The sequence below is a fragment of the Excalfactoria chinensis genome, chromosome 2 (genome assembly GCF_039878825.1).
Source record: "Excalfactoria chinensis isolate bCotChi1 chromosome 2, bCotChi1.hap2, whole genome shotgun sequence".
Lineage (NCBI taxonomy): Eukaryota > Metazoa > Chordata > Aves > Galliformes > Phasianidae > Excalfactoria > Excalfactoria chinensis.
Window position 1 is genome coordinate 25,240,372 of NC_092826.1, and position 22,488 is coordinate 25,262,859.

At 38.7% G+C, this 22,488-nt stretch overlaps 1 protein-coding gene across 1 annotated transcript; it reads right to left on the reverse strand.

The window, feature by feature from the left end:
* Positions 1–1,143: 1,143 nt before the first annotated feature.
* ATP6V0D2 (ATPase H+ transporting V0 subunit d2) lies at positions 1,144–16,381 on the reverse strand. The gene is made up of 8 exons (XM_072329873.1): positions 16,252–16,381; positions 12,261–12,432; positions 10,286–10,464; positions 7,944–8,023; positions 6,099–6,176; positions 2,769–2,945; positions 1,839–1,916; positions 1,144–1,305 (listed from the first exon to the last, which is right to left on the reverse strand). The coding sequence occupies exons 1-8, from the start codon at positions 16,379–16,381 to the stop codon at positions 1,144–1,146; spliced, it is 1,056 nt and encodes a 351-aa protein (XP_072185974.1).
* Between the last annotated feature and the right edge of the window lie 6,107 nt (positions 16,382–22,488).

Below are 22,488 nucleotides of genomic sequence, written 5' to 3' on the forward strand. Positions count from 1 at the left end.
CCTGTTCTCAAATACGTGTTGCCTGAATGCCATAATTCTGAGGTGTTGACATCATATGTATTTATATTTCTGTTTACTCAGCAAGAAATGAACTTCATTTCTGCATCATATTACATTCTCAGTTGAAGACTGGGATGTGCTGTTGTACAGCCTGAAGCTAAAGAGACACACAGAGAATCAAAGTGAGGGCTGTTTCAAAGACAAGAGGGGTGAACTCCTTGAATGAGTATGAAATATGAAGTATGAGTAGGAAGGCAGAATGTTGACGTGGCTTTCAAAGTTCTTAATTTTTCCTCTGCAAAATTAATCTTGTCCTGCAACAATCAGGCTTCAACTGTTCTCTCTATTTTTAGATACTGATCTTAGCCAGCTCCTCAAATAGCTCAGAGCTGATGTTGTTTGTGCCTGATGTAAAACTGATACAGACTTGGATGATATTTTCATTCATGTTTCATAATATCTCCTGGTGCACACATGAAGACAATGTCTTTGGTGCGGTGGGAGGAGATAATTCTGTTGTTGTGAAGTAGATCAGATACCCACTGCTTGACACAGTGCACCTCAGGTGACCCATAAAGGAGAAAATGAAGATATGCTTGTGGCATCCCAGTTGTTTATTTACATTTAACTTCAGCAACAGGTCACAGTTACAAAGGTTTGGGAAGTTTGCTCTTGAGATTCCTTGAGAGGAATCTCAGAGTAGCCCTAAAGATAAAGTCCCCTGTTTGTGTAGTACATTCTTCATGGAATCTTGTCTGCCACAAAGAAGACAGTAATTGTGAAATAAAATAGTGGTCTTTTGAAAACATTATTCAAAGTTAAGCCAAAATTAAGCTTTACAAATTTCTTTGGCATAAAATTTACTTCCACAGCAGAGAAAGAACACGCATACAAGACCTTGCAGAGAGTTTTTATTGATTTGTTAAATTAAAATGGTCACAGTGGGGAACAAACCTATCAACAAAAGCTATGAAAGAGCCCATTAACATTTCCTGATACTTATATCTCTAATTATACTACTTTTTTGTCATGTCGTTATGTAAAAGTAGGATTAACATTACAGTTAAAAACATCATAGTTCAAGATCTTTCTTCTTTAATTTGAACAAGTACTTCTTCTCAGGCACTGCAGCATTATACATTCTCAGAAAATTGGAATGTAGTTATTAATTTTGGTTCTGTGTCTTTGAGAAATGCATTCGGCAATCCATACAATGTTTCTGCATTCTTGCTCCTTTAACTTTACGTAGGCATAAAATACTCCAAAATGAAACTGATTGTTGAATGCAAGCACGTTCAGCTTTATCTGTGGAAAAGATTAAATAAGCATTATGACAAAACATCAAAGAAGGCAAGTGTGGTTTTTAGATGGTAGCTTTCATCATCAAAATTTCTGTGTAACTTTGCAGTCACAACGGTACTTAGGAAACTCTCAAGTAGAAAAATAATTGAAATATCATCTCCAGATTAGTTTTAGTAACAGACTATAACAGCATTACAGGTAAATAAAAGACTGGTGAAATAACTTATAAATAAGCTATTTAAAGAGTATTCCATTAAGCGATTTATTCGAGATGGGTTTTGGATAGGCTATTAGAACGGACAGTTCTATAACTATTCTTCAAAAGAATGTCCTGGGATTTATTATATTTGAAATGTTAAATCCTTCTATTTTATTTCATGGGAAAGTTGACAGCCATCAGAATTCTGCATTTTTTTTGATACAGAGCTGAATGATGCAGTAATGTGGAATCAAAAGCATAGTACCTCATTATTGTTTTAAATGTTATTCCACATCAGTAACTTCCACTTTGATGCATTATGATTAGAACCTCTTACCTCGTGTTCAAAAAATGCATCTTCAAGTGTCTTTTCTCCACTGTCATTCCCTACACCTTCAAACACAGCCTTGTATTCCTAGAAGCATAGACATCCGCCCGATGAAAACAACACTTTTGTATTCTGTGCATTACACTGATTTATTAATTAAAACACATTAAGTTATCTTTCTTTATAGAACTCAGCTATAGATTGAAATATTCTATAAATCAAAACTTAAGATCATATAGTCACCAAGAACAAAACAGTGTTTGTTCTTGCGTTTCTTGCTGTCATTTCCTATTACTTAAGGTAATTTCTTGAAGGTACTAAAAGAGACTGCATAATGACATGTGACCTTTCCCTCCTTTGGATAGAGAGCACTGAACTTCTTGTACAAATAGCATCCGTCAGAGCCAGATTTGTAAATGGAGCCAAAAGCTGTACTCTGATCCTCCTGCAGCTGATCGTTTTATTTCCAGTAGTCAGATGGATTTAACTCATCTGCACTGATGTTGAACCAAAATCCATCAATTTGATATGTGATGCTGTAATATTCTGCAAAGATATGTTTGACTTTGTTTCAGATGTGTTACCATTCGGTGTGATTTTCTTCTCCATGTGTTTGTTTTGTTTTCTCCTATAAAGTAGCACTGCAATGTAGATCTATTTCAAGGGTTAAGCTTTTGCTACAAAGTCTTGGAGGCAGAAGCTCTGAAGTGAACTTCTGTTTGAGGAGATTTAAGAAGCAGGAACAGTTTTTTTTATTAGGATATTAGGATATGATATCATTTAACATGGTAAGAGGAACTTTGTATTGCCCTAGAATAGCAAGTTACCCTGTGTCATCATATCAGAGGCCTATGTGACCTTTCATTACAATTCTGTTGAGATCAAAAGATGTTAAGTATTGCATATTCATTCTTTGTTTTAGAAAATTAGATTGCTTACTGCATAGTAATCTGCAACACACTTCACTTGCTCGTAGTCATCTGCATTGGCCAACAGATGTAAGCCTTCTGGATAGAGTTTTCCACAGGTTGGGTATAGCTTCTCTCTGTCTTCTTTACTGAGCTCAGTACCAAATGAATTAATAGTGATGATAAAAGCACGTCTGTCTGCCTCAAACTTAATGCATAAAACAAAGAATAATCAGTGTTGTTAGAGATGTCATTGCAAAATAAATTTTTCAGTAAGCTAAACTATGGAAACTTAAGAAAGAAAACTGTTTATTAGAAACATCTTATTTTACAAATTGGAAATTCTAGTTGGCAAATACTTGTTAAATTTTAACTAGAAAATCAAACAGTGTTTTGCAAGCACAGCTTTTATTCTGTGAATTTTGTTCTGAAAATATCAACACTGCTGTTTCCTCCTTCCCCTGAAGGGAAGGGACAAGATGCTGACAACACAAAATCTCTCTACAGACCCTTTGGAGTTTTGAAAGAATACTCTTAGAAATAATAATAATGCACATAAGGATCAGTAATCACATGTACTGTTCTGGGATAACTCAGAATAAAACTTGAGTGGAAATTTTGGAAATAAATATTTTCTGGATGTACATATTTAAAACGATAATTTAATTCAGTGAAGAGGGCTGTTTATTTGGTAAGTTAAAGTTTTCAAGTGTTTCACATAACAGTTAAATCTTTAATGCAGAGAAGCAAAAGCTACTTTATTCTACCAGGGCTAGATGCCTGTAGTATATGAAGTACATTCCCTGCAGTAACAGACTGAAAGACATTCTGATGCTTAGATCTTGGGTTCTTCTTTTGTGTAACCAAAATATGACCCGCCATAATTTTAATTCAGACAGTATGAAGTAAAAATATGTCAAATTAAATTTATCTTACTCAAGTTCTGCTTAAAATCTGTTCTTCTGTCTTGAGATCTAAAGAGACTGTGATTTTTTTTTTTTCTTTCTCTTTCAAGAGCATTGATTACGCATTGTAATTTGATTGTAAATAAGCATTCAGAGATTTTAGGCAGCTTGCAACATGTCTTACACTGCGAACTTTTGAACTGTTTTGAGCAGAAAAGTACACTCTTCTGTTGAATAAGACTGACACATGCCATTGCAACACTGTTCTACAAATTTAGTGGTTAAGCACATATTCATAGTTCCTACTTCTGTGTACTGGAACATATTGTAACAGGGACCCAGCTGCCCTCTGGCACTGACTTCAGAATAAGGAAAATGAATAAACAATACAGAAATAATGAGAAGAAAATAAGTGTGCTTGAAAAGCTTTCTAGCTAATGAATAACTGGGCCAAATTTGACTTTCCTTGTTAATATGAATGGGCATATCAACCCTAGTGAAACTGGTTTGTGTAAAGATGAATGTTTTTCTTTTAACCTGTCAAAGCCATATAGAAATTAGCTGTTAGATTTGCAGCATTTTATTGGAATTATTCATAGTGAATAATGCCACGAGGCAGCTATTTAATGACTCGGGGCGTTTCATTGCTGCAGGTAAAGATGGGGTTACAGGATGACCATCTGCTAATTGCTTCAGTTTCTCTATGGAAAATGGAAGGTGTACGTCTGCTACCTGAGAGTGTGCGGTGTCTTACCAACAGGCCTAACACCAGGTACAGCGCAGTCCCACAGTGTATTGCGACCTGCAGGGCTAGACATGCAGTGCTTGTTGCCCAAAGAAAAGACATTACCAGTGCTTTTAGTGTGGACAGTTAGTACCATGACTGATGGTCAAGAAGGTGAGGAATTATATACAGCCAACTCATTTTCACAGGGTCAGAATAGATAACAAGCATTATCTTGAGTAATTAAACTTTGACTTTTTCTAAACTGATCAGGTTGCCTTCAGATTACTAAAATAAGATAAAAAGGAAATCTAGAAAGTTTATCCTGCTGGCTAATTGACATTACATAGGAATTTTAGAGAAACTTATCACAGACCAAACTGTTACCGCTGGTATAAGAAGAGCTTAACAGTATGCTAACCTGTTTTCCATTAATAATCTTCTCTCAAAATGAATGTCTAGCCACAAATGAATTTGATGCGAAATTTGAATACACTGGGACACGTCTTTGCCAGCCAATCTCTTCATTTTTATTTTTCAGAAAAGGAATAGTCGCAACATTTAATTTCTGATCAGTTCAACTTATTATGGATGATTTCTTTAGAACACAACCAAAACATTATGAAATGGTTAAATAAAATATGAGATTGCACTCTCACATCAGCACATTATTTCTTAAGATGTAACTTAGGCTCATTTTTCCCTTCAGAGATGAGTTCCCAAGTTATCTTTTTCCCATAATGCAAATTTTTAGCATGAGGTTGTAAGATCTCAGTGAGTTTTATTCCATCACTTTCCAGGGTATAAGTTATGCTGATCCAGAAATAAAAGACTCCTGTATGGGAATCACAAAATCACTTAATTGTAGGAATCAGAAGGGACCTCTGGAGATCATCTAATGCAACCTCCCTGCTAAAGCAGGTTTCCTACAGTAGGTCACCTAGGAAGGTATCCAGGCAGGTTCTGAATGTCTCCAGAGAAGGACACTCCACAAATTCTGGGCTGCTTATGCCAGTGCTTTGCCAATCTCAGACACTGCAGAGTTATGATAAACCATGGGGGGAAAAATTGAGCTGAATGCTGAGAACACCATTTTAGGAATTTATTCATCATTTTTTACAACAAGATAAGACAGTAACATTTCCTGTGCTGCAGGTATACTTTGGGGAATAGGAGGTTGGGAACGCTGTATGTCAAGGAAAGATTACATTTTAAACTGTTCTGATTTGAGTTAAAAATAAATCCTGGAATTTTCTGTGTGACAGCAGATCTGAAGGTCAATCAACTCTAACTTCAGCCATTAATTTTCATGAAAGAGTAAATGAATATGGTGGCCCCGTTACATTTAAAGATCATTGTAGTAAGTATACAATAATGGCGGAATGTAGGTACATCAAGTTCAATTTTGAGCTAGAAAATGTAAATGCCCCTTTAATTACAGAGAGCAGGCAATAGTCTGAGATTGGTAAAGCGTGTTTATGCTGCTTTCTGTTATAGAAAAAAATAGTAACAGAGGCTCCCTCCTCCCTGGACTAGTTTATCTAGTCAAGAAGTGAAAGTCATTTTAGAATAAAGAGTACATCTAGGATATATCACAGCAAAACTGTTATTATTCAAACATTTGATGAATAGCTTTGCAAATGGAGACAAAAGGAACAAGAAAAGCAAAGTGAATTAATTATGAAAGCATCGTGGAGTACTTTAATGTGCAGTGAGTTCATTTTATTCTTACCTCAAGAATAGGCTTCATTATTTCTGCTGTAGTACCTCCTTGTTTTTCGCAAAACTTGTAGAATGCCTCAAGATAAGACTACATAAAAGGAGCAGAGAAGTATTTTAAATGCTGCTTAAGACCTGGACCACGTAGTCACAAATCTCGTTTTTAAGTTCTTCTGTAAACTTTCACAATTCTACCTGTTAGTTTGAATTTGAGTGTGTGCTTAATTTGCTGGATTTAGTATTAAAATGAAATTATTTTGTTCTTACTACATGTTTAAATGCTTTCAAAAGCTGTTTTCAGACAAACATTATGCTTTCTTTGCTCTCTACATAATGTTCTTTAGCTCCACTGAGTTTCTCCTGCATAATAAGCAGATGGCTGAAGGAAACTGCACTTACATTGTGAAGGAAGGGATTTGGGTATATGCCACGGGTGTTGGGCCAGTACTATGAGAGTACACAAATTAATCCCTACTGCTCCATGCTTCAAAACCCTGGATTAGAGCAGAACAGTGTACAAAGCTTCTGTAATACCAATCTATATACCCCTCGGGTCTGTTGGGGATTCAGTCCCTTTCACCCACTTCAGTATACCTGAGAAGGAAGGACCTGAAATATCTCATAGAGCTGTTTCTTCTGTCTCGCTCTGCTCCAGAATACCATCATAGGGAACGTTTATGTCATCAAAGTATGTTTGACACACAGTCTCATGCAGGGAAGCTGTCAGTAGTGATGCAATTAAGTGATTTTTAAGTAGAGACATCTCGGGGGGGGGTTTCTGCTGCTTGAAATTCTGTGTTAGGATGTGCATAATGCTGCCTGACAACAGTGCTGAAATACAATTGATTGCATTGATAGCTGAAGCAGGGGAGAAAGGATATATTAATAATTTGAAAGTCTTTGCAGAATGATCCCCTGATACTTAGAAAAAGAAATAAATAAACGTTAGATTTAGTAAGTGTAAACGTATGGTCATTCACACAGTAAATATGAATCAGATCCGTATGTAAACAAAGAGAAGTGCCTAATTTATTAGTAAATGGTCTTGTCATGAATTAAAGGAAGGAGCAGGCTATTTGAGAATCAAATACACATTGGGAATTTCAAAATATCAGTTGTAAGAAAAACAGAAGCATTTTTTTCTTTCCCCTTAATGTGATCAGATCACTGTAAGATTATTTCCTGCAGTCTGAGGCATCCCCTTTGAAAGACAAAAATGAAATTGGAGAGAATGTGCTGCATGGAACCATTAACAGAATGAAATATGTATAGCTCTTAAAGAGACCAGCATAAGATTATTGACCTGCGTGTTAATATTTGGAAAGTACCTTGAAATCACAAGGCACAAATTAGATGCACATCCTTACAGCAATATGTTGTAACAATACTAAATATAATTTTAAACGTGAATGAAAATTAAACAAAAATGCCCTCTAGACTCTAATCAATTACACATTTTCAGATCACATTTACCATTTATAAATAAACATTCATGCTAGCCAAAAGGCTGCCTAGGATTAGGTAGGAGAGATAACAGTTCTGCGGCATTTGGAAGATAAATTCATAAACAAATGCATCCGGATATTCATCTGACATCTACAGCATTTTCACTAATGAGATATTAAATTAGGATTTGGAAGCAGACCCAACATTTGAAATCTCTCCAAGCTCTGGAGTAGAAATCAAAGGAGCTGGAATCGATTTCCAGACTTGCCACCAGCCAGGTGACCTTAGGCAGCTTGCTTCAACTCACCATGCTTCTATTTCCCCATCCATAAAACAGGGTTAATGATACTGACCTCCTTTTGTAAGATGCTTTTAAAATGCCAAGTAATATTATTATGTTGCAAGAACTTGCCTTGTACAGTTTGTTGCGCATTATTTCAACGTTCATTTCATCCAGGTCATTTTCAGACAAGCAGTCTTGAAAGAAAGCAGCTAAAAGTAGAGTTTATTACATGGAAGTATAAATGTATGTGCTGATAATTTGCAACCATATAAATGTACATGCTGATAATTTGCAACTCTTGTCTGTAGTCAGCTACCAGTGTGTGAGCAAGAGTCTGACATTTCTGTTGTATAAGAAAGAGGAAGAGAAATCCTCTTGATTTTCTCCTTATCCCCTTATTCCCTCCTTTCTAATGACAATCTGTTGCAAAGGGAATCAGTGCAGCAGCCAGAGTCCACATCTCCTGAGATCATCAGATGAGAAATGTTAATGAAATCCCTAATCTTCTCTGAAGAAGATGATTTTATCATTAGGGAGATTTTCTAGTGGGGAATTTGAAAGATAACTTTTGACCTAAATGTTGCAGGTATTCTGCATTTGTTAAGGTGAGCCCACTTTCCTAGTTTACCTCTTCCTTCACTGTGTTTGTCAGAAGCAGAAAGGCAAAAGGATGCAACTAGAAAGGAGTGCAGTCTTTGACCTTGACTATCTGCAGATCCTAGTCCTCTTCTAGAACTGTCTGAAGAGCAAGCTTTTGAACTGGCAGGCAGGGGATGCAGTTCATTTGTGTGGTTGGGCCACTTAAAAATAGTATATTCATAATTGGCAAAGTTATGCCAATTTCTCACGTCAATCGTGCTGGCCAGTGCCGCATTAGAGAAAATATTGCCTCAGACACCAATAACAAAAGATGGTGTTCAGGGAAAGCATGTGAGTCTGGCCAAGTTTTGAGGTCTCTCTTTTTCATTGTGAAAACTTGCTTAAGAAAGGGAAGAAAAATATTGGACCGAGAGTGAAGAAGGGATCAAAGAGAGAGAACTGCTGGGGGAACACCATTGTCAGAAGAGGAGAGGGACCTGCCCCATGTAATAGAATCATAGAATCTCCAAATGGCTCACATTGGAAGGGACCTTAAATATCATCCATCCAGTTCCAGTCCCCTGCCATGGATGGAGTTGTCATCCAGCACATCAGGCTGCCCAGGGCCTCATCGATCCTGGTCTTGAATAACTCCAGGGATGGGGCATCTATAGATTCTCTGGGCAGCCTGTACCAATGCCTCACCTCCATGTCTCTGGAGCAGATATTCTCTGGCCCTTCTGGAGACTGTGTGCTGGAGCAGATGATCCTAACAGCAGCTGTAGCGTGTGGAAAGCTCACCTGGGAGCCAAAGATACTTGTGAGAAAAAAAAAGCTACAGAAAAAAGCACCATCTACTGACCATCAGCCCCTGCACATGTCTTTCACTGCCTTGTTGGAGGGACTGGACTGATCTGGAGAAGGGAAAAGGGAAATGTCTGGAGCTAGGTAGCAGGAAAGGAGGAGGACAGCTGATTTTTGTAAGTGTTTAAATGTTTGTATCTTTGTTGTTTGCCTCTTTCCTGATGCTCAAATCAGGAGTCAGACCTACATATAAGGCAATATCTTAATTTTCAGAGAGTTGATCTGTTTTGTGTACAACAAAAATGTTTTTCAATCTTCCCATGTCCCACTGGAGGTAGTGAGAGAGCAAGCAGCTGGGTGGGAGTCTGGCTGCTACCTGAGGCCAACCCAGCAGCCCACCACACCTAGTTGGGCAGCAGGACACAAAACCACATACAGTACTCAGGATGAGGGTATGCAGTTCTTTCTTGCATGATCAAACCCATTCAGATCCATCTTATCTGTACCCTTCCCAACAGTAGCCACTTTGAGCAAAATTTCATCCCAGTTTCTGGATATGATGTTCCAAGCCCTCGCTTTGTTTTGCCTTTAGATTTATTCTTTCAGGATAGGATTGACTCTGTGCTTTTATAATGCCCAAATGCTCAGGAGAGAGATTCTAGATTCTACCACAACATCTAATATTCATTAGTAGATGTCTGTTCCTTGCTCCTTAGTGGGGAATAGGCAAGATTTCATCTTACGTGTTTTAATTATAGATGCAGGTGTTGAAATAAAAATCTATATGTTCTAAATCAGCAGCTATACTTGAGTATAAAAGATATCCATTACTCCTCTTGAGTAGCATGTTTTCTTTGTGTCTGCTTCCCAAGACTGATATAGAAGTTGTTAATTAATGTTGCCAGAAAATGTCTTGCACACCCCTCCTGAAGAACTTGATCCAGTTTATCAGCCAATTATTTACACGTTTCGTGTTACCAGAATACAGCACATCCAGTGGAAAATGTGTTAGTTGATCTCAGCTGCTCTTAAGAATACGAAATTAGGAGTTTCAAGAAGCAAATAAGAAATAATTTAGTATTCCCTACCTAATGGTGTGTCAACCAGAATTGCATTGAACAGCTCAGTGGGGTTTGAGGCAATGCTGACTGCTTCCATTTGCTCAAAACGTCCCAGTGGATGACACTTTGGAACAAGTTCAGCTATGGGTCGCTGGTGTAATGTGCCAGTTATTAAAAGAATTATGTTGTCAATCATGTAGCTGTATCTGTATTTGAAAGAAAAATAAAAGAAACAAACCTTAACTTTGTAATGAATTTTGTCTTGAAAAAATATAAAAGCCAGATTTTTCAAAGTTACTAAGAACACCGATGACAGAAATGACTGTAGTATTTGCAGGTTTGTACCTTCACTCACTATCACCAACTCATTTGTCAAATCCTGAAGATTTAAATAGCACACTGTGTGACCCAGTTTTGTTTTTAATCCACGTGACTGGTTTGCAAAAGACACTTGAACAACAACAACAAAAAGGAAACAGAAACATGAATATAATAAGCATAACAGCTGTTGAATGTAGATTTGATATAATAAGTGACGACATATGGCATCAAAACATAAACCAGATGACTAAGAAGATTCTCTAGTTTGTGATTTTGTTATAGAGTGCACAAGAATGTAGGCACTAAAACTGCAGAATCCATGTAGATGGACCAACCTTTCTTCTCTCCCAGCTTTAAAAAGAGAAAAATGTGTAAAGGTTAAGACAATTTTCTTCCTTTTTGATGAAAATTTTCAGTAGAAGTTTTCTATGAGTTTCTTACTAGTGTTACTGTTGGAGACTGTTAAGAGTTTTGTCAGCAACTCAGAAATGGAAATATGAAAGCTATTCCCTTGGGATTCTTGTAATAAGGATGCTACTCTTCAGCTTTATTGTTGGTTCAGAACACAGCTAGAGACACATAGAAATTAACATGATCCCACACAACATCTGTGACAGAGATCAAGGATCTGGTGATACATACTTCAGTGACACTATGGTTTTGCTAAATATCTTGAACTACTGTCTCCATCATTATAACAAAACAGCTGTGGGCAGAGTGTATGTACATGTTTACATACGCATGTCAATCAGTATGAGGAAAAAAAACTTGTCATTTTCACTTTCATTTCTCTGAAACAAAACCTAGATATTGCATGGATGCAGGTTGTAACTGTCCCAGGGCATTCTTTAGTATCCTGTTGGTATAATAGCCAAAAAAGGATTAGTCACTTTTGTACATAAGCAACAACAAAAACAGAATGATGATTGTTTATTTTAGTGTTACAATAAAAACACTGCTTGAAAGTAAGCTGAAGAGTTTAGTGGTCTTGTCTGAAGATCAAGGGGAGTAAACAGTTAAGTAAAATATCCTGGTGACATTTCACTAATCCATGTTGTTATGCTGTTATAAAGCAGAACCCCATTCTTTCCTTAATGTTAAGTCATTTATTTACAAGTTTTGTCTGTTTATAACTACAGCGAGATCAGAACTTTCTCTTCATTTGGCTTTAAACAGCACTTGTGCTTTTAAACAAAGCTGCTTGGATTTAAGTACCTTGCAGCAAGTTGTTATTTCAGTGTTTAAATGGTATAAGAAGTATGGTAGTTATACAATTTGTTCTTTCCCCCTTCAAACACAATCTAGAACTTACCATCTGCCCAAGAGTTAAATCACCACCCTGGAAACTGTTAATCTTTCATTAATCACCCTCACAGGTGTAATTATTGCAATGTTAATTTCTGAATTAAATAATGATTGAAAATAACAGTGGCTTTTCTCAATCTCTACCACTACTCCAGACCCATACACAGTAAAGAGTCTGCTCTTTTTGTGTTCTTCAAAATAAGTATTTTCAGAACATGCATTAGCAAATACAATATGTAAATGTTGCCATATCAAAGTAATTCCACTGTTTTGAAATTTAATGCAAATTCCAGAAGGTTGTGTTTACATTGTTTTAACCTGATGCTGCGTTCTTGCTTTGCATCTATAATTTAAGCAGTGTGGTAACTTTACTTACGTGATAAAATTCAGAAAAGTAGCGAGCGGTTCAAAAGCATGGTTTCTGAAGTAATGAAACTCCGTGAGCAGCTTTGTTTTCAGTTTATCATCAATGGTGGAAATCGTGAGAGGACCAGACTCATTAGCAAGGAAGTTGCCATAGTCTGTTGTCTGTAGATGTAACTTCAGATCTGGAATTAGATTCAGGGAAGAATAAACTGTCACTACTTTGTTACAAACCAAATCAAATAACTTTTTGCATGTTCATTTGTAAGGTTTTATTTTCATGTGAAGGGTCTCTTCAAACAGTATTGCCTTCTACTTGTAAGACTCGTTGCCACAAGAAACCACAAGTAGTTGACAGCTTTGTTGGAAATCTTACTAGTGCATTTAATTAACAGTTACACCAGGCAGTTACATGGTGTTAATTACTGCTTTCTCTAGCTCCTTCCTAGTCAGCTTTGTTCATTGTTTCAGTTTTAAAGATGTTTTCGGGATGCCACTATTGCACCATTATAATGCATCTGTTGCTTTATGCTCCTCTGTTATATATCAGTGGGAATCATCCTGTGGATTAAGATCTTCAGTTTTCATATGAATCATTTAAATCTCATGTAAGACTATAATTTAGTGTGATCAAACTGCTTGAAGAAGAGAGAACTCATCTTGCCTGACTTAGGCTCATCTCCAAATGAGATCTTCAGAAGAGTGCCTGAAAGGGAACAGTTATACTCCCTTAGCTTTTCTGTTTTGGCTTTGTCTGATCTATGGCTGCTGTTAACAGATCCTGAGAAACTGTTCCAGAAACTTGGGTTATCATGACATATTCTGCCAGGGCTCTCAACCCCAGTAGCTGGAAAAAAAAAGGGGTTGATTCCACAAGGCTGAAAGAAGCTTTTATAATAGCAAATGAACAAAATATAAATAAAATAAAATAAAATTAGATAAAATAAAGCAAAACAAAACAAAACAAAATAAAATAAAATAAAATAAAATAATTAAAAGAATCCCTGTGATAGCTATTTTCCACAATGAAAGCAAAGATATGAATCAGTTCTTAGTGTTCAAAGTGGTATAGCACTTCCTTTTAGAAAAGGCCCTACTATATTGTTTAATTATGTCCAAATGTTATATGAAAGCTACTGTAAATTATTGGGATCATATTATGAGGTTTTGGCATTAATAATGATTAGATTTTCAGATAAAAGCTATAGAGATGTTTAGGGAAATTAACTGCAACACTCACAGTGGCTGAATTAAAGGTGTGTCTATAAGAGAAGTTCATATGAATTTAGTAAGGGGTGCATTTATTAATATAGTAACTATTCTCCCCTAAATCCCCATAGGTATACTTTATTAGTATGCAGTAAAATGGCCTACAGTGAATCTTCATGCAAAAATACGAGTACAGTGCAAATTCTGACTCCTAAGTCCAGCACTAAAACTTTGAGATAGATCACCCCTAGAGCTTTGTATGTGGGTTCTGCTGCCACCTCAGCTCATTCCAGTGACTACAACAACACACTGCTTTGATAGGACAGCTGTGCTCTGTTAGTGCTCTGGAACTATTAGCACTTCTCTAGATCTTCCTGCAATAGATAGAGGTCATGTTACCAGTGTCAAATAATTTCAGTACAGGCTTCCATCTACAATTAAGCAAAAATTACCGAATGTATGTCTAAAGGGAACTAATGCTCAGAGAGCTGCTGGTTCAAGTTGAGTGTGGTTAAGATAGAAAAGTTCTGCAAGAAGTTGAACTGAGTGTTTGTCCAAGCTCTTGGCATCAAGCATGTGGAGTCTTGTGTGACTCCTGACTGTGACAGCCAGCTGCCATCACATCTCAGTTACGCTGTTATTTCAGCCACTGCATGCTGGCATTCTAGCATAGCAAGTCAGTAACTTGCTTTATCGAGGTGGGAGCGGATCTAGGCTGCTTATCCTTCTGTGACTTAGTGCACATTCTAGAGAGCAGCATTTGTTCTGTCACACAAGAAGTCAAGGAAAGAATAAAGCACTGGATGTAAAACCTCCTGTATTCTACTTCAAAGGGTGTCAGCAGCTTTTCCTTTGGAACGGATGATGCCATAGGGTCAAGCTAGCAGCATACCATGTTGCAGAGCTTCCAGATAGAGTTGCAGCACAAAAGACAGCTCCATGAAAATAATACTGATTCAAACAAGCCCAAAAGAATATCTAAGTTAAGCAGAAGACCTCTTTGCCTCTCTGTGAGGCCCTGAATTGAGAGGCCACAGTGATATCAGAAGCCACTCTCCTTTTTCTCTTTCCCTCTCACTGTTATACTTTCCCTGTAATTATCAAGCAGATGTCAAGCTCTAAACTCCTTTTTTTCTCTTGGTTCTCCTGTACTGACATTATGGTTTCTCCTCTAGAGATACGAAAACCACTTTGAAATTAAAAGATCTTTTTGATTCTATTTATGGCTTACTTGGAGCGGTTTTGATTCAGTTTCTGCCTGTTTGTTTTAGAATATTTATAATATTTTAATCTTAGTCCAGTTTTTGTGGTCTGGTGCAATGCCACAGAATGCAAAATGTTGTCAACTTATTACATTTCAATGTGAATTCATGAATTGAAGGCACTCTACGACAATTAAAATACAGTGCTACAGCACTAATGCATATGCTGGACCTTTTAATTGGAAAGAAGATCCAGGGTACATACATAGCACCATTTTCTGCTTTAGAGGTAAGGGCCTGTTTTTTGTTTACTGTACACTTGTGATCCAACATTATATTCCTTCTTAGGAAGGAAGGAGGGAAGGAAGGAAGGAAGGAAGGAAGGAAGGAAGGAAGGAAGGAAGGAAGGAAGGAAGGAAGGAAGGAAGGAAGGAAGGAAGGAAGGAAGGAAGGAAGGAAGGAAGGAAGGAAGGAAGGAAGGAAGGAAGGAAGGAAGGAAGGAAGGAAGGAAGGAAGGAAGGAAGGAAGGGAATATATTTCAATTATCAGGGTAAGTGTATTGTGTATGTTCAAACTGCTGTTGTGTGAAATGGAGAGTTGATGCAGCTCTCTAACTTATCAGCTGAAGAGGGCACATGCACTTGGTCAGCTGATGAGTCTCTGGATCTTACTGACTGTACAGAGAATCTCTTATTTAACTGTGAGAAATTTTATCCAGACGACAGCTAAATACCCACACACATAGACACATAGACAAAGCATTATTATTAATTCTTGCTGTTCCTTTTTCATATGAGTCTAGTATCTCTGTATTATAGATATGATTTCAGTGTACAATCGTAGCTATTATTTGAAGCCAAGGAAGGAAACTTCATGTTTCTTTAGAAAGGTGATTTTTTTTCTGTTGCATTTTTCCCTGCCAAGTGTCTAAGGGTATGTCATATGATTCTTGCACAAGTCTGTCTTCATCAGGCTGTGACCAGTCTTGGCCATAGAAAGCTGTTTTGGAAACTACTGTGTGTTTTTTTATTACTGTGACAAAGTCACCTTGTGAGGAAAAGGTGGGGGGGTGGGGGGGAGGGAGGAGGAGTAAAGCTTATTCTTTTCTCCCTTTAAGCTTGCTAATAAGTTTTCTACCTTTGTGACATCTACTTTCCTCTGCTGAGTAAATAGAACATCCCCCACTGTTCTCAAACTTGTGAAGTAATAACGTACTAAAATTATATCTTTCGTACGGAGATTCAGTATGAGCTTTTAATAAGATTTTGCAAACTATTTTATCCAGATGAAATGATACCAAACTTCTATACTTGCACAGGTCTGTCCAGTGGATAAAATTTGTGAGATTGCCAGTTTATCAGTAAACTAAAAACTCCCCCATTATCTGGATTGCTTTGCAAATCACAGTCTACACAATCCTGAACAATAATTTCAATGGAAATCTGCTAGCTTAAGCATGAGAACAGTACTTAAAAGGAGATCAGAGATATGTCTGTATTTTAAGATAAGGCTCTCAACACTCTTTTACCTTCCATTCTTCAGCAGTCCAAGGAACAGTATTTCTTCGTAAATGAAAGAAGACAGCAGACTTACCTTCTAATGTCTCACACTGTGCTAAATTGACATAGTCTGCACTAGTCAAGATCCCAGCTTTGAACCCTCGGACCAGTCCTTCCAAGTAGCCATGGTCCACATTGAAGTAAAACTCTGAGTATCCCGGCATGGAGAAAAGGAAATTCAGTCTCTCTGCTGGGTTCTTGATGTTACTGAGTATTTGCCACCAACTGTTTTCCTCCTCTTTGAAAGGAGTGACAAATAGTCATTGCTTTCCTGACAGCCTATGATTATGTTTTACCAACTAGTTTCTTCCTGTTTCTTGCTCTTAGTTTATATGGTTCCAGTATAGTTGATGCTTACACAACAGCCACCAAGTAAACCCAGCACCCTCCTGCCAGAGCCAGAAAATTAGTCTCTTATTGCAGAAAGGGGAAGCCAAAAATGGCGTATACATCGTTTGTTGAAGATCAAACCAAGCACTCTGTTTATTATCCACCCAGATGTGGAAATAACTCCTATTTTTTTTTTTTTTTCCTCTTACAAAATAAATACTATGAAAATGGAAATCTTCATTTCATTAATTCAAATTAGTTTCTGATTTTGAATAAAAATTAAAGTCAAAACTGTGCTGAATCTATCAATGAATTTTATATATTTTATACTGAACTGTTAAGTCTTCTGTCTTTCAGGTTTATGTGCCCTGGGGCTGCCTCTTCAAAGTGGCTGTGCTTCTGTAATCAACACAGAAAGTCTTTTGTGTTTGTCTGTTTGCTTGTTTTCTCCAAATTCATTATCACATGCAACATATGTCAGCAGGCTTTGCGGGAAGAGAAGATCTCACAGCACTCTGTGCAGTCAGCTGGAGCTCAGGAGCTGCGCTGTGGTTGAAAGGTCAGCACCAGAGCTACAGCAGCAGCCTCATCTGCATCTCAACACTGAGGCTCAGTTTTCGGTGCTTTAAGATGGTTGATGCATGGTGCCGGCTGGAGACACGTGGCTTAGCTTTACTGTTGACCTCTTGTGCTGAAATGTGACTGCAGGGTGAACCAACTGCCTTTAAGGTTTCTGCCCCTAACTTGGGAGCTGAGTGATGACAACCTGGTACTCACCAACCGACTGCTGTCTATACCACATTGCTCTGGATTGTAGTAAGGCTCTGCTTGCCACACAAGGAGACATGAGATCTCTGTGTGTTTGCTCTCCAAGCAGACACTGTCATAGGAAGGTCACCTGCTATCTGGCTTAGAATCATAGAATCATAGAATCACAAGGTTGGAAATGACCTACAAGATCTTCTAGTCCAACCGTCCTCCCATTACCATTGCTACCACAAACCACTAAACCATATCTCGTAGCTCCTCGTCCAGACACCTCTTGAACACTGCCAGAGACGGCGACTCCACCACCTCCCTGACCTGAGTCACCATTCCAGTGCCTGACCACTCCCTGAGAGAAAAAGCTTTTTCTTATGTCTAATCTAAACCTCCTCTGGTACAACTTGTGGCTTTTTCCTCACGTCCTGTTTGTTGCCTGGGAGAAGAGGCCAAGCCCCGCTTCGTCACAGCCTCCCTTCAGGAAGTTGTGGAGTGCAATGAGGTCTCCCCTGAGCCTCCTCTTCTCCAGACTAAACAATTCCAGCTCCCTGAGCCGCTTCTCATAAGACTTGTGCTCCAGACCCCTCACCAGTTTCATTGCCCTTCTCTGGACCCATTCCAGAGCCTCAATGTCTTTCTTGTAGTGAAGGGCCCAAAACTGAACATAACACTCAATGTTCAGCCTCACCAGTGCTGAGTACAGAGGGATGATCACCTCTCTGCTCCTGCTGGCCACACTATTTCTAATACAGGCCAGGATGGCATTGACCTTCTTGGCCACCTGGGCACACTGTTGGCTCAGATTCAACCAAGCATCAGCCAACATCCCCAGGTCCCTTTCCTCTTCACAGTCATCCAGCCACTCATCCCTAATCCTATAGCACTGAATTGGGTTATTGTGGCCAAAGTGCAGGACCTGGCACTTGTCCTTGTGGAACGTCAACCCATACACCTCAGCCCAGTGATCCAGATGCATCTGAAGAGCCTCCCTACCCTCAAGCAGATCAACACTACCTCCCAACTTGGTGTCACCTGGCTCCTTGGTCTGGAGATCCCAGTCATCTCAAAGAAGCTACAAGGTACCAGGCTGGGCAGCTGAGCTGAGCAAGATGTGCTTGTAGCTGAAGGGTTGGATTAAAATTGACGCCAGCTGATAAGGTTAATTCCACAACTATAACCAGTTGCAGGAGAAACAATGACAGTACTTTAGACATTTAAAAACTCATCTGTTCAGATATGCAAGTATAATTATCTGAGAATTCAAATGCTATGTAGAGTTTTGATTTTTGAAATCTGGGCAAATGATTTTAGGTAAGTCAGTGTAGCATTGTGGAGCTAATACAGCAAAAGATGAATAAGGAAGATGTGGTGCCCAATCCCTAAACAAGCAATCTGGATTTGTCCCACAACTCTGCATGCTCACCGTGTTCAGATTTCCAATACACAGGATGCAAAACCCTGATGTAGGTTCACCGATGATGTTTCAAAATCCAGGGACGTTCTTCAAGATATGCTATCTCTGTAAGTTCTTCCTTATTGCCATGTGAAGATATCCACATTTACTTTAAGCCTGCAACCTGCTTTCTTTTTGTTCTGCTATTGGCTTTTTCCACTCAACAATCTCTGTTACTATTGTTTTGTTTTTTTCAAGTGAAAATTAGCAAGAGAAAATTAAAGCACAAGGGACTCACTGTTGTGTACACCATTGGCAATGTTTGTTTTTACCCTACACATCTCTAAACGTGTGCGTTAGCTAAACAAGGAGTGCCTCGCAGCAGCTGAACCTGCCCTCCCCAGCTGCGATTGCCACTATTGGACAATGGAGGACATCCAAGCTGCTGGCAACCCAAGGCTGGGCTGCTGAGGAACTGCCACAGCTCCAGGCAGTAGCCAGTGCAGAAATGGCTTTGCAGTAGATCCTAAATTTAGTAAGGTTCGGGGTCATGTAAATACTGACTGGCAGGTGCAAATAACACCACTGGAGGTCGTCCAGTCAGAAAGTGCTACTGCGAGATCCAAAAATACCACTTTCAGGACCATCTCATGAAGTGTTATCACTCAGCAAACTTGTTTCATGAAATCTCTATTTTTGGAGGTTTTAGGGAAGCAGACTAAACTACTGAGTGATTTTATCTGTTAGAGAAAGGTCACCTCATCTGTTGGATAAGGTGTCAGAGGATATTATCTGAATTACTAGGCTATATTCAGAGGCATCAGGAAGTGCTCAGGTCTCTGATTTTTTTTTGTTACAAGTAAAGTTGTGGGGGAAAGGAGACATCTTCAGCTACAAAACTTAGAAACAGTGCATACAATGACTGCATTTTTATATGAAAGATACGAGAGAGCACTTTCAGTACCTAATGATGTAATTTCTTGCAACTAGTGGCTGGTGCTGTGTGATTTCTTTGACATTTTGGGATTTTTATTCAAAAATTATAGTTCTTCAAATTAAGGAAGTTAATTAGAGCTACAAATTAGCTTTAACGAACTGCCATGCAGGAAAATACAATACTCTCACTGATAACTTTGTGGAGTACAAAGGTTGAGATATTTTTAAAAGAATTTCCCAGCAGTGAGCTAAGCAAATACTGATAGCATGTTTGTGAGCAGAAGTTAACTCAGGTTAAAGCAGAATCAGCAACACAGCGCCATTCAGATCTAATAGCACATATTAACCTCTGGGACCAAGAGTTTCTGAGAAACCGAGCAACAAAATGTGTGTATGTTTTAACCACAAGAGGTCATCATGAGACCGCTGTGAACCACCTCCAGTTCCTTCACCTCTACTAAAGAAAATAAACTTGGAAAGAACTACACAAAAAATTCTGGGCTTTTTAGTGTGTTTTCAACTCATCTAAAGGTAAAAAAAATGGCAAACACATACAATGATTATTTACTCAGAAGAGCTGAACAACATTTATCTTTTTTTATACACATTTTTGCCATATCCTCAGATTTTCTGTGAGCTTCCTCTTTCTCTTTTTTTAGCAGCACTGACAGCTCCCGAACACGAGCTTAATGCTGGAGAACAAATGACAAAGAGTCAGCAGAAGAGTGAGTAAGGGAATGCCCATGGAATGTGGAGCCTAAATCACATGAATTCGGTTACTCTCATTTAGAAATAGATTTTGTGGCTTTAGTCAGGCAGATCCCTCCTGAAATTGTGGTTTTGCTTACCCAGAAACAAAGTCACTGAAGTCTTGACTGTGCAATTGCTTACATATATAATAATCAGGTTCCCGTTTCACTACTGTCAGTGTAGAAAGCTGATTCTTTGTGTGACATGAAAAGTTTTCTTCATCTCTGTGTGACTCTTTCTGTTTGCGTGTGGAAGATTTTTGACTTAACACTCTCTAATTCCTACCTAGTCAGTAGAAAATTCACCTCCCTTACTGAGAAATCAGAAGTGATGTTAAAGACATAACCTTTGGTCTACTCTCTTTCAGCTGTTCTGCCTGGCAAATTATTTTTACCTATGCATTTATTTATTTACTTATATCAGCTAGGTAAAAATAGTTAGGAACGGTATGTTAGGCAGATTAAAAGTGTTTTCAGTTTCTGATGTAGCTCAATAGTATGCAAATGGATTGAGAGACTTCTGGAATGCAACGTGTCCAAGTGCTCTGGATTTTTTAACATATATTTGTATTGGCACTGAAAGCTCAACACGTCAACACTCCTTAAACCTGGTAAATGTTGGGATGTCTGCAGTACATTTCTGATGGAAGGATGTGACCCATTCCTAAAAATCCTTCCAGAATATGATCTATTGAAATCCCTCTTTTCTGAAACAAAAGCAGAACAATTCTGACTGTAAGATGTAGACTGAGATTCTGCTCTTCTGAGGATCCTGGATACCCACAGCTCTTGTAAGATGGATATGAAACACACCTGAAGCACCTGAGTACTCTAAGTAGCCAGCAATGTATTCCCATGGGCAGCAGAGTTGTAGCTTAGCTGTGGCTCCTTAAGGCCTTGTCTGCTGTTGCCCAGCAGGCTCCTCCAAGGCTGCAAGGGTGAGATCTGCTCCACCTGGTACCCATGGGCTGCAGGAAGTCAGACTGCTCCTCTATGGGCCTCTCCTGGGCTCCTGCTTTGGAACCTGGAGCACCTCCTGCCATCCTTCTGCGCTGACAGTGCTGTTTCTCTCACATTTCTCACTGCTCTCTCCCAGCTGCTGTTGTGCAGCAGTTTTTCCTTTTCCTAAATCTGCACTCCCAGAGCACACCCAGCATTGCTGACAGCTCTGCTCTGGCAGCAACCGGTCCCATCTGGAGCAGCTGGAGCTGGATCTGTTCTGACGTGGGGAGTGACTCCTCACAGAGGCCACCCCTGCAGCCCCCCCACTACCAAAACCTTGCCATCTGAACACAATACACTACAGATACTTAAAATATATGAGAATTGTGAATTATGATAGGCTACACTTGAACAGACACAATCCATCTGTCATGCTGAGTGGCTTTTTTAAAGCAAGATCTTGCAGATAGCTAAGCCTTTGTACACGGGAGGCCGTATTCCTGTGCCAACAACAGCTCTGTACCCAGCAGGCACACCCAATGCTAACACTCCCAGCTAATGCACTCTGACTTTGCTTAGAGCCTTCACAGCAACTATGTACTCCCAACTTTCCTATCTTGACTAACTTTTGTATTTATGTGAAATGCATCTTTTACTCCTATGCCTTGTTAGGAGTGTTATTTTGATATTGGGTTCACAAACATATCTCACTGATACCTTCCCCTCCCATGCCTTCAAAAATTAATCTTGCAGCTTTGTAGGTCAGCAAGCCTCCTGGTTTTTGGTCTTTGTTCAGGGAATTATATACCATTGTAATAAGAAGGATTTTATCAGAGAGTTAAAGTGGTAATTCCGTGTAGGGAAGCCAGGAGAAAACCATTATCAGTAGCTGAAAAACTATGGAAGATTTGAGAGAATTAACAAAGCTCTGGAATGTTTTCAGAAGTGAGGCTGGAATTTTACAAAACTTATGCACTTGGTTACCAAACTGGGCTACTTTGGTGTGAATAATTTTCAGCACTGACACAAAGATGAATTCAGAATTTAGCTAACATAGGATCAAGTTTGTGATAGATATCAGAAAGATCCTTTGCTTCTTGCTCTTTAAACATAGCAGCTAAGCACTCCAATGCAATTGGCATGGCCGAGTATGCTTGTG